We start from the raw sequence: 10310 nt of genomic DNA on the forward strand, positions 1-10310 counted from the left end.
TGTCGTGTCAGGAGCATGATAGCTTCCTTTACTAGCGGGTCTATTTGAGGCGGACAACGGAAATTATGCGGGATAGTGAATGACATACTCGGGTCTGACGGGTAATTGCCCGGTTATGACCGGGATAGAACAAGGTGTTAGGTAACCAAAATATTAGCAGCAAGCAGGTCATAGAATATTTAATTAGACATAAGTAATAATAGTCTTCTATCACTTTGTCTATATATATCCACTCTCTTTGTCTCTCCTTTAAGCTATCATAGAAACGCAACCATATACACTCTATTCTTGCATTTAGTTTCTAGTTCATTTTGCTTCCCTGAGATAGACATGGCTCCCATGGTAGACAATGTGGTAGTGTCCAACATGGAGCTAGAGAGGTTGCTTAGCATGAAAGGAGGTAAAGGAGAAGCCAGCTATGCCAACAATTCCCAAGCACAGGTACCTCTCACTTCTTACTACTCTTTTAATAACTCCTCAATAAATTCTTCAAGGATAACTCTACTCTTCATATACACACGCACACATAGATATTTGTGTTACAAACAAATGAAGTCAACTAACGTAGCTTTCAATCAGAAAATTATAAATTAGTGACTTTTCTTTCACATAGCCTTAAACTTTGTACGAGTTGTTTTTTTATAGGATAACGGAGGAAAGAGTAAGGCTTAAAAGTTAAAACAATAAAACACATTTGCATATCCAAAACATTAAACCCATGGTGGTTAATTTTTGCAGGCCATACATGCCAAGTCCATGCTTCACCTTCTTAAAGAAACCCTAGATGGAATTCAACTTCATACCAAAGACATCGCCTTTGTGGTTGTGGACTTGGGATGTTCATGTGGAAGCAACACCGTCAATGTGGTGGATGTGATCATCAAACACATCATCAAACGTTATGAGGCTTTAGGATTAGACCCACCTGAGTTTTCTGCCTTCTTCTCAGACCTTCCTAGCAATGACTTCAACACCCTCTTCCAGCTCCTTCCTCCAGTAGCCAACTATGGAGTTAGCATGGAAGAATGCCTTGCTGCCAACAACCACCGCTCCTACTTTGCCGCCGGAGTCCCTGGCTCTTTCTACCGGAGGCTTTTCCCGGAGAACTCCATTAACATTTTCCACTCAGCTTTTTCTTTGCATTGGTTATCTCAGGTAATCTCTTTTCTTTTTCTTCTACAGTTAATTTTATTTGAAAATTTATTAATATTCATGAAAGCAATTATCTCAAACTCCAGTTTTGTTATTTTGTATAGGAAAAAAACGTATATGAACGTCTTCATTGTTATTCCTGAAAAAAGTATAAATATCTGGTTAGTAAGTAAAATAATTAATTATTAGTTATTACCTTAGATAATTATATAGTATAAGTTGTTAATTATATATATATGAGATGTAGATCATATATTTCTCATGTAAATGAATGGGAGAAGAGTAAATATTGATCATATGTGGGTTGAGAGAGGATGAGTGAGACATTTTTTAAAAATAGAATAATGACGTCTTAACAATAGTGTTTTTACAACTTATTTTATACATAATATACTTTAATATTTTATAATCATTGGAATGGTTAATATTAAAGCAATAAGTTTAATCAATAGTTATAAAATAGAGTAACAACCCTTCAAAAATATATTGGTCATCACGCTAACCCTCCAAAGAAAATGGTTCTTACATAAGTTCTTAAAGTTTAAAGGACTTATTTGGTGGTAATATGAATTTTGAGGAATATAATTTATACCATGTTTTGGACAAATGGATTTTCAAAAACCTAATGAGTAACCATCAATTTTGAAGCAATTTTCTATTTAAGGGTATGTTTGAAAGTTTAGTTTTAGAGGGAAAGAAAGAAAAAGAAAAGCTTCATAATCATAAAATATATTTGTTAGAATAACTTAGAAGTCTTCAATTTCCCATTCCCCCTTTACAATATTTCTCTTTCTTTTCTATCCAAAACCTAATTCACACACAAAATCTAAAAGTTCACCCGTGTTCATCCGTGTTCATCATCAATTTTCTAACAGCGTTTTTATAAACCTATGCAATAAGGTGAAGGATAAACAAACAAAAGTTGAAAGTTTTAAAAGTATCTATAATGCATTTTTTTAATGTGATTGGTGCCTTATTTTAATTCCCAATATAAAAAATTTCAAATTTTATATTTTTCTTATAAAAGAAATAAATATTTTATCTTTCTTGAACCTTCTATGTCAGATGAACAGATGAGCTAGTTAAATTACACAAAATTAATAAATTTCAAATCATTCTATAACTTTTCTTTCTTTTTAAAGCTTTTGATTAGAATTCAAACTTAAGTGCCATATAATTCATCGAAAACTTGTTGAATAAATGGACTTTTAAGCAATCTCTCTATCTTTTATGATTTTCTTAAGATTTAGCTAATGGTCATACCCCACTAAATGGAGATCACCTGTATTAAGGTTTAGTGTACCAATTCTATAAAAAGTACCAACTAGTTTAAAAAAAATTATAAAAATTGAAAATGATTTTCTTGATTATTTATTATAATGTGATTGACTTGAAACATAAAAACAGTAATTTTTTTGGACATATAATCCTTTTTCTGCCCCACCCACTCATCTAGCATTCAGAATCTATGCAGTCTCTATGTTGTAATTTCTAGGACACAATTGAAAGAAATATTTGCCACTTCCCGGGGATATTAATAAAGAAACTGTTACAAGTGTGAAATGCATTCATTTGAAGGATAAGTCCTAAATTAATGGTCAAAAGTTGATTTAACAAATTCATAGTCTCTAGCATCCAGGGGGGAAACCTCATTTTAGTTAACAAGGATAGTCTAACCCTTACTTTTCTTTGGTCGTGGCAAATAAGTATTTGCAAACAAATGAAAAATAATTTTTCAATTTAATCTATTTTATAAAAAATAATTTATTAAATGCAACTGTCTAAATATAAGTGGTTGGGATAAGATTGGGGACACCAAATTGAGATAGGTGATCCTCATCCCACTAAAGTAATACTACGTCACGAATTTATGTCCCTAAAATGGGATGGGGATCACCTGTCCCAATTTGGTGTCCCTAATCCTATCACAACCACTTATATTTAGACACTGCATTTAATAAATTATTTTTATAAAATAAGATTAAATTAAAGGATTTTTCATTTGTTTGTAAATACTAATTGGTGAGGACACCGGAATAGGAAAAGTAAGGGACAGACAATTATTCGTGCCTTCATGATCCTTGTTCTACTTTAGTGAGTTAGACTGATTTTGAATGCATGCATATAAAACTTATAAAGTTATTCATTTCCTTGCATTTTGACTTTTAGTACTACATACATATACTGATATACCTATAGGCCGGTTGGATTTCACTATAAAATTTTATTATTCATACAACTGATTAATTTGAATACTTTATACCATATTTGAAAAACATTTACTTATATTATATACCAAGATATCTAGACGTGATATATGTAGCAATGTGCTAAAATATTTGCTTTGGCTTGGGACCAAGGTACCAGAAATTGTTCTAGACAAGACGACAAGTGCATACAACAAAGGGAGGGTGTTTATTCATGGTGCTAGTGAGATCACAGCAAATGCCTACAAGAAACAATTCCAGACAGACTTGGCAGGCTTCTTGAGCGCAAGATCAGTGGAAATGAAGACAGGGGGGTCCATGTTCTTGGTATGTTTAGGCAGAACTTCAATGGACCCCACAGACCAAGGTGGTGCTGGCCTCCTCTTTGGGACCCACTTTCAAGATGCTTGGGATGATCTTGTCCAAGAGGTAATTATCATAATCACAAAACATTTTTATTTGTTTGCTGAATGAATGAAGGGAGGTAGTCAAGTAGATAGATATATGCAACTTTTTTTTATCAGTGCAAATGTTGGTAGGTTAATATTTGTTATGTGTGAGGCTCGAACTCTCAACTCCTTCACTCTATATCTTCTCTTAACCATTAGAAACCTTATAACTTTTTTTTAATATACTATGGCTGACACTTGAATCCACAACCTCCTTCACTTCATTTCTTAAACCTTTCACCTTAACCAACAAACTCTTCATCTTTAGCCTGCAATAAGAAGAGTGTAGTATCATAACCCCTTAAGCGGAGAGTGATTCCAAGATTTGTTTCAACGGTGCCTAACACAAAAACATTGCCAATATATTTGTTATTGGCAGACCAAAAGGGACTTTGAGATAGAAGAAAAAATAGATATGATCAACTAGTGTAATAAGCTTCACAATAATAACTTATCATTAATTTTCACTAGTAATTGTTCATGGAAGTTCATCCTTGCCGTCCGTTGACCACCCCAACTTGATCAAGCCATCCTTGAATCCATCATCATGTCTGGAGAGATAATAATTAAGTGCTGGCTGGCAGTTGCTCCATAATAGTATTAGCCAACAATTAGGTTTTGGATGTTTGGAATACAAAAAATCACCATCATAGCTTAAAGCAAGACAATAAGGATTTTAGAATTCATCTGATAATTTTCTATCTAATGATTTGCAGACAATGGGGACCCAGAAGTCATGTGCTTACGGCCTATTATTATCTACCATACCATAATAGAAATATCCAATATTGTAACCAAGTACATAATATAATTGGACCTTCATGATAGCATACCTGAACATTTAAATCAATTCAAGTACTTAAAGACTTGTCCAAGCATACTCACATACTAACTATAGGATAATAATTCATATACCTTCCCGTAAAATGACACTAGGAATAGGAAACAATATTATTTTGTAACTCATAAAATAATCTCAAAGGAGAATGGGACACAATTTTGTCTTCAAACTATAAAGAAATGTTTTCTAACTCGCTTTTGCTGGGTTAACCTCTTTCATTAAAAGCAAAAGTTGTATGCGGTCATTAGTACTCTGTTTTCAACATTGGTGTAGATTGGTCAGTTGTCTCCTTGCTTTTTCAATAAATCAATGCATAGAGTCTTCTTTTATGTATCATTTTTTCTATTTGTACAATATAAATTGGTCAACCTATAAGACAACAATTTACATTTACCTAAATTGGAATATATGATATACTCACCTACTCTCCTATATATAAATCAAATGTTGCCGCAGTGTTGTCTACAATATTGTATACAATATCTTTTTGTATTGATGTGTGTATGGTATATGGATCAAGTTATATGCTCCATTATCACAGGGACTAATTAGCAGTGAGAAAAGAGACAATTTTAACATTCCAGTTTATGCACCAAGTCTACAAGACTTCAAGGAGGTGGTTGAATCTGATGGGTCATTTGCCATTAACAAGCTTGAGGTTTTCAAAGGAGGAAGCCCCCTTGTTGTGAACCAGCCAGGTGATGCAAGTGAAGTTGGCAGGGCTCTAGCCAACAGCTGCAGGAGTGTGTCTGGGGTCCTTGTTGATGCACATATTGGAGACAAACTTAGTGAGGAGCTGTTTCTCAGGGTGGCGCGCCGAGCCACGGGCCATGGCAAAGAGCTATTAGAGCAACTACAGTTCTTTCACATAATTGCATCCCTTACATTTGCTGAATGAGAAGGCACGAAGAAAAAAGCCCTTTGAACATAACGAGACAGACAAAGAAAAGGGCTTCCCTAGACCTCTTCATTTTTACACTCCTTGTGTTGTGTTATGTTTTACACTTTTACTACATAGAAAGAGCCAAAGCACAAAAAAGAGACAGACATAAGAGACGTTCAGCACTTCCAACCTCTATTCTCTTCCTCTTGAGTGTTTTTTGTGTATTCTCGCTGACCGTAGTTACTTTCTACATAATATGTGCTTTCTGACTTGTGTCCCCTTGGACCCGAAATTAGAAGGCTAGGAAACTCCTTTTGCTTTCTTCGTAGCTTACATGTCCATATTTTGTTAAGTTGCAAATATGGAACGGTGTGCCTTGTGTACCTAACTGTTGGAGTGTTGTATGGCCATTTCGGATGGGGATCCGTCTCCAAAAATTCTTGTCCCCATGTACCAAGCCAATAAAATCTTATAGAACAGCGTACAAATATTAATTTATGTTATTTAAATTTTATTTTTAATCAAATAAAATTCTCTGATTGGATGGGGACACCAAATGGGACAGGTGATCCCCATCCGGCCATTTCATAGGTCATCTCTTCTAAGAGGATTCTCTGTCCCAAAAATCATGTTTATTCCTGTCTTTAACTAAATGATGTATTTTAATTACCCTGTGACACAGATAGTGACACAGACCAGGATAATAGATTTTCATTCCTCTCTCCCATTCTTCTAAGTGCATATCAATCGGATAGAGTTCTTTTTTATTATTTCATTAGTCAATGTTTTGAATTATTGTATCCTGAAGTGGAATAAGAATCCATTCTCTCCAATACTTCACAATAAATTTTTTGGTTTTACTTTATTTGGATAAAAGTGTCAACTAATTATTATATATAAAATGATAAAAGAGTAATAGCATGCTATTTTTGATATTGCATTTGATAACACTTCCTCCTTGCTCAAAATATTATAGCATTGGGAAGGTCATATCATCCAATTTTGCCATAAATTTTGACAATTAAACATAACATAATAACTAGAGAAGGCAAAATGGGACGCCTAGCCCGTTTCGCTCGTGCCTGTAAATGCCCGAAAAACAGGCCCACATTGGCTTAATGGACAAAATGACATGTCATGCCCGTTTTAAAATGGATTAATAGGCATACGGGCAACCTGCAGACATAGATGAATAGTTTAAAAATAAAAAATTAATATAACAAAATAAAAAGAAACTAAATAAAGTAGTTAAAAGAGAACAAAATTTAAAAAAAACTTTGATATTCTATATAAAGTTCACTAAATCATATTAAAACACAATTTTTTTGAGACATTAAATCACATTACATAATAATTTTATTGAAATTTTTCTTCTTTTTTCCATACATTATGTGAAGAAGATCTTTGCTCCTAACCTTGACACGGTTTTAATGAAGACACCAACATCACCAAAAAGAATAAAAGGAAGAATAGTTATGAAGACAAAGAAGACAAAGCTTCAAGACAAATTAGTCCAAGTCTAAATATGTACTTCTATCCTATACTTTCGAATGTACAATAGTAGTAATGTTCAAACTATTTTTCAAGAAAATTGAAACACTTCAAATATAAACAAAACAATTTTCAAAAATAGTGTGTAACAGATTACTGTATCTAAGTAACAAGTTACATAAGTGAGAAAACCAATTACCCAACAAAAACTGTGCAGGATAATCGATTACTCAAATGTTGTAATCGATTACTCTAATTTAAATTTAAATGCCTAGTTGGACAGCGTGTTTGAGTAATCGATTACTCAAGGCTGTAATCGATTACTGAGAGTTGTTGCATCAGCTTTCATATTTCAAAATGAATGGTTTTCATCCCAAACGAAATGGTTTCATTCCAAACAATTCCTACCCTTACAAAGAGGTGTTACAGTTGGTTGGAAAGCCTATTTAAAGGCATAGAAACTCTCTTCTCAAACTTGTTCTTAAACTTTCAAAGTGAATTTTCTGAGTTGCTTGAAGTAAAGTGTTTCAAAGTTTTACAAACATATAAGAGCATTATTACTTAGTTTATAAAGAGTTATCGGATTGCAAGTGATATTACATTTCGAACTTGTAATGGCAATCCTACTATTGTTGTAAATTCTTCATTGACATTTTAGAAATCTTTATTTCACATGGGTGTGATAAGAAAAGAGATAGAGTCACTTGGAAAAGGTGTTTTTAAAGAGTGACATAAGTATTAGCGAGTGCGTAAAGTACATAGAGATCTCGGGGTGAGATATTGTAATTACAACTCATAATATTTAGTGAAGAAATCTCTTGTGCTGCAAGAGTATTGGACGTAGCCTTCGGTGGACAAGAAGGTGAACTAGTATAAAATTTCAGTGTACCCTCTTCTCCTTTATCTCTTGAGTTTTTACTTGTTAATTTTCTGCATAATTTCTCTGTTGCACTTAATTCTTGATTTTGCAGAAAAATTTTAAGTCAACTAAAGCGAGTGCGTAAAGTACATAGAGATCTCGGGGTGAGATATTGTAATTACAACTCATAATATTTAGTGAAGAAATCTCTTGTGCTGCAAGAGTATTGGACGTAGCCTTCGGTGGACAAGAAGGTGAACTAGTATAAAATTTCAGTGTACCCTCTTCTCCTTTATCTCTTGAGTTTTTACTTGTTAATTTTCTGCATAATTTCTCTGTTGCACTTAATTCTTGATTTTGCAGAAAAATTTTAAGTCAACTAAAGCGAGTGCGTAAAGTACATAGAGATCTCGGGGTGAGATATTGTAATTACAACTCATAATATTTAGTGAAGAAATCTCTTGTGCTGCAAGAGTATTGGACGTAGCCTTCGGTGGACAAGAAGGTGAACTAGTATAAAATTTCAGTGTACCCTCTTCTCCTTTATCTCTTGAGTTTTTACTTGTTAATTTTCTGCATAATAAAATTAGAATGAGAATCTTCATAGAATCTCAGGACTTGGACATATGGAATACAATTGATGAAGGACCATATGAACCCTTTACCGTAGTCAACAGCGTAAGGGAAGTAAAGCCAAATCTTCATGGAATGATGAAGATAAAAAGAAGGTGTAATATGATCTCAAAGCAAATAACATCCTCACTTCAGCACTTGGCATTGACGAGTTCTTTAGAGTATCAAACTTCAAATCTAGTAAAGAAATGTGGGATACTCTAAAGACTACACATGAAGGAATTGAGGAGGTAAAGAGGTTGAGACTCAACACTCTTTTCCAAGATTATGAAATGTTTCGTATGAAACCTGGAGAGAAAATTCTGGATCTTCAAAAGAGAAAAGTTCTAAGATCACTCGCCAGAACGTGGCAACCAAAGGTAATAACCATTTCTAAAAAGAAAACTTTATCAAAAATGTCATTGGCTGCTTTGTTTGGTAAATTGTAGGAACATGAATTAGAACTCAACCAACTTGACCAACATGAAGAGCAAGAGAAGAAAAAGAAGAATATCTCTATCAAGGCGAAAGTAGACAAATACAAATCGTCAGAAGATGAATCTAAGAAGGAAGAGATGGAAGACATGAATCTTCTTGTAAAGAAGTTCAGCAAGTTCCTTAAAAGGAACAAGGATGTTAAAACTGGACAAATGAGGAAATTCACCAAGAACAATGACACCTCCACTTCAAACCAAAACTTCACATGCTTTGAATGTGGCAAGCCTGGTCATATGAAGATGAAATATCCAAACTTGAAAAAGAATTCTTTCAAAGGGAAGAATGAAATGAGGATTAAACGAAGAGCCTATATTGCTTGGAAAGACAATGATACTAGTTCCGCCTCTAAACAAGAAAATGAAGAATAATCACATATCTCTTTAATGGTCTCTCATCATTCTGATGATGAAGAGGTAAATGATACTAAACTATATTCTTCTGAATTACAAACTGCATTTAATGACTTGCATGATGAATATGTCAAACTCACAAAAATGTTTGTAAAACAAAAAACTGAGTTAGATATATTTAGAAACAAACTCTCATCACTTTCATGTCAAAACTGCATTGCTCTTGAAAATAAAGTTTCAACATTAAGTCTTGAACTTAATAAGTTGAACAAGGGTAGTAAAAGTCTGGAAAAGATCATTAATGATCAAAGACACTCAACATACCGAAGAGGTCTTGACTATTCAAAAAGTCATGTTTCTAAGAAATAAAGTGTCTCAACAAAGATAAACATTCATAAACAACGTATCCATGCATTTGAACATAGTAATGATAAATCTAGGATACATAACCATCAACCCACATGTACATATTGTAAAAATCATGGGCATACACCAAATACTTGTATAATTAGAAAATATGGTGTACCCCTAGGTCATTGTAAATGGGTTGAGAAAGGTACTAACCATGTAGGGCCCAAAGAAATATTGGGTACCTAATAAAACTTAACCTGTTTTGCAGGATAATTTGAGAGTCGCCTACAACTTATGGTACTTGGACAGCGGCTTATCAAAGCACATGACGGGCGATAGAAATAAGTTCTTTATCCTTACTCCAAGGGACAAAGGCTATGTCACATATGGTGATAACAACAAAGGAAAAATACTTGGAGTTGGTATAATTGGCAAGCCGCCTTCAACAATTATAGAAGGTGTATTGTATGTTGAAGGACTCAAGAACAACCTACTTAGCATAAGTCAATTATGTGACAAAGGCTTTCATGTGGCATTCTACACGGGTAAGTGCATCTTCGATAGTAAGAATTCTCAAAACTCTAAACTCATTGGTAAAAGGATAAATAATATATATA

The 10310-nt window shown here is 33.7% G+C and overlaps 1 protein-coding gene across 1 annotated transcript; it reads left to right on the forward strand.

Annotated features, from left to right (window-relative positions):
* On the forward strand, nt 212-5887 carry LOC109329113 (indole-3-acetate O-methyltransferase 1-like). The gene is made up of 4 exons (XM_019562782.1): nt 212-441; nt 739-1155; nt 3513-3788; nt 5191-5887. Exons 1-4 carry the CDS (start codon nt 331-333, stop codon nt 5545-5547), a joined length of 1161 nt encoding a protein of 386 aa, XP_019418327.1. The 5' UTR covers nt 212-330; the 3' UTR covers nt 5548-5887.

The sequence above is a fragment of the Lupinus angustifolius genome, chromosome LG16 (assembly GCF_001865875.1).
Source record: "Lupinus angustifolius cultivar Tanjil chromosome LG16, LupAngTanjil_v1.0, whole genome shotgun sequence".
In the NCBI taxonomy this organism is placed as follows: domain Eukaryota; kingdom Viridiplantae; phylum Streptophyta; class Magnoliopsida; order Fabales; family Fabaceae; genus Lupinus; species Lupinus angustifolius.

Excerpts from the sequence above, each read along its gene's own strand:
- LOC109329113 (XM_019562782.1), top strand. The coding sequence starts at position 331 with ATGGCTCCCATGGTAGACAATGTGGTAGTGTCCAACATGGAGCTAGAG. Across the intron at positions 442-738 it reads CCAACAATTCCCAAGCACAG|GCCATACATGCCAAGTCCAT; the intron begins GTACCTCTCACT and ends TAATTTTTGCAG. Across the intron at positions 1,156-3,512 it reads CTTTGCATTGGTTATCTCAG|GTACCAGAAATTGTTCTAGA; the intron begins GTAATCTCTTTT and ends CTTGGGACCAAG.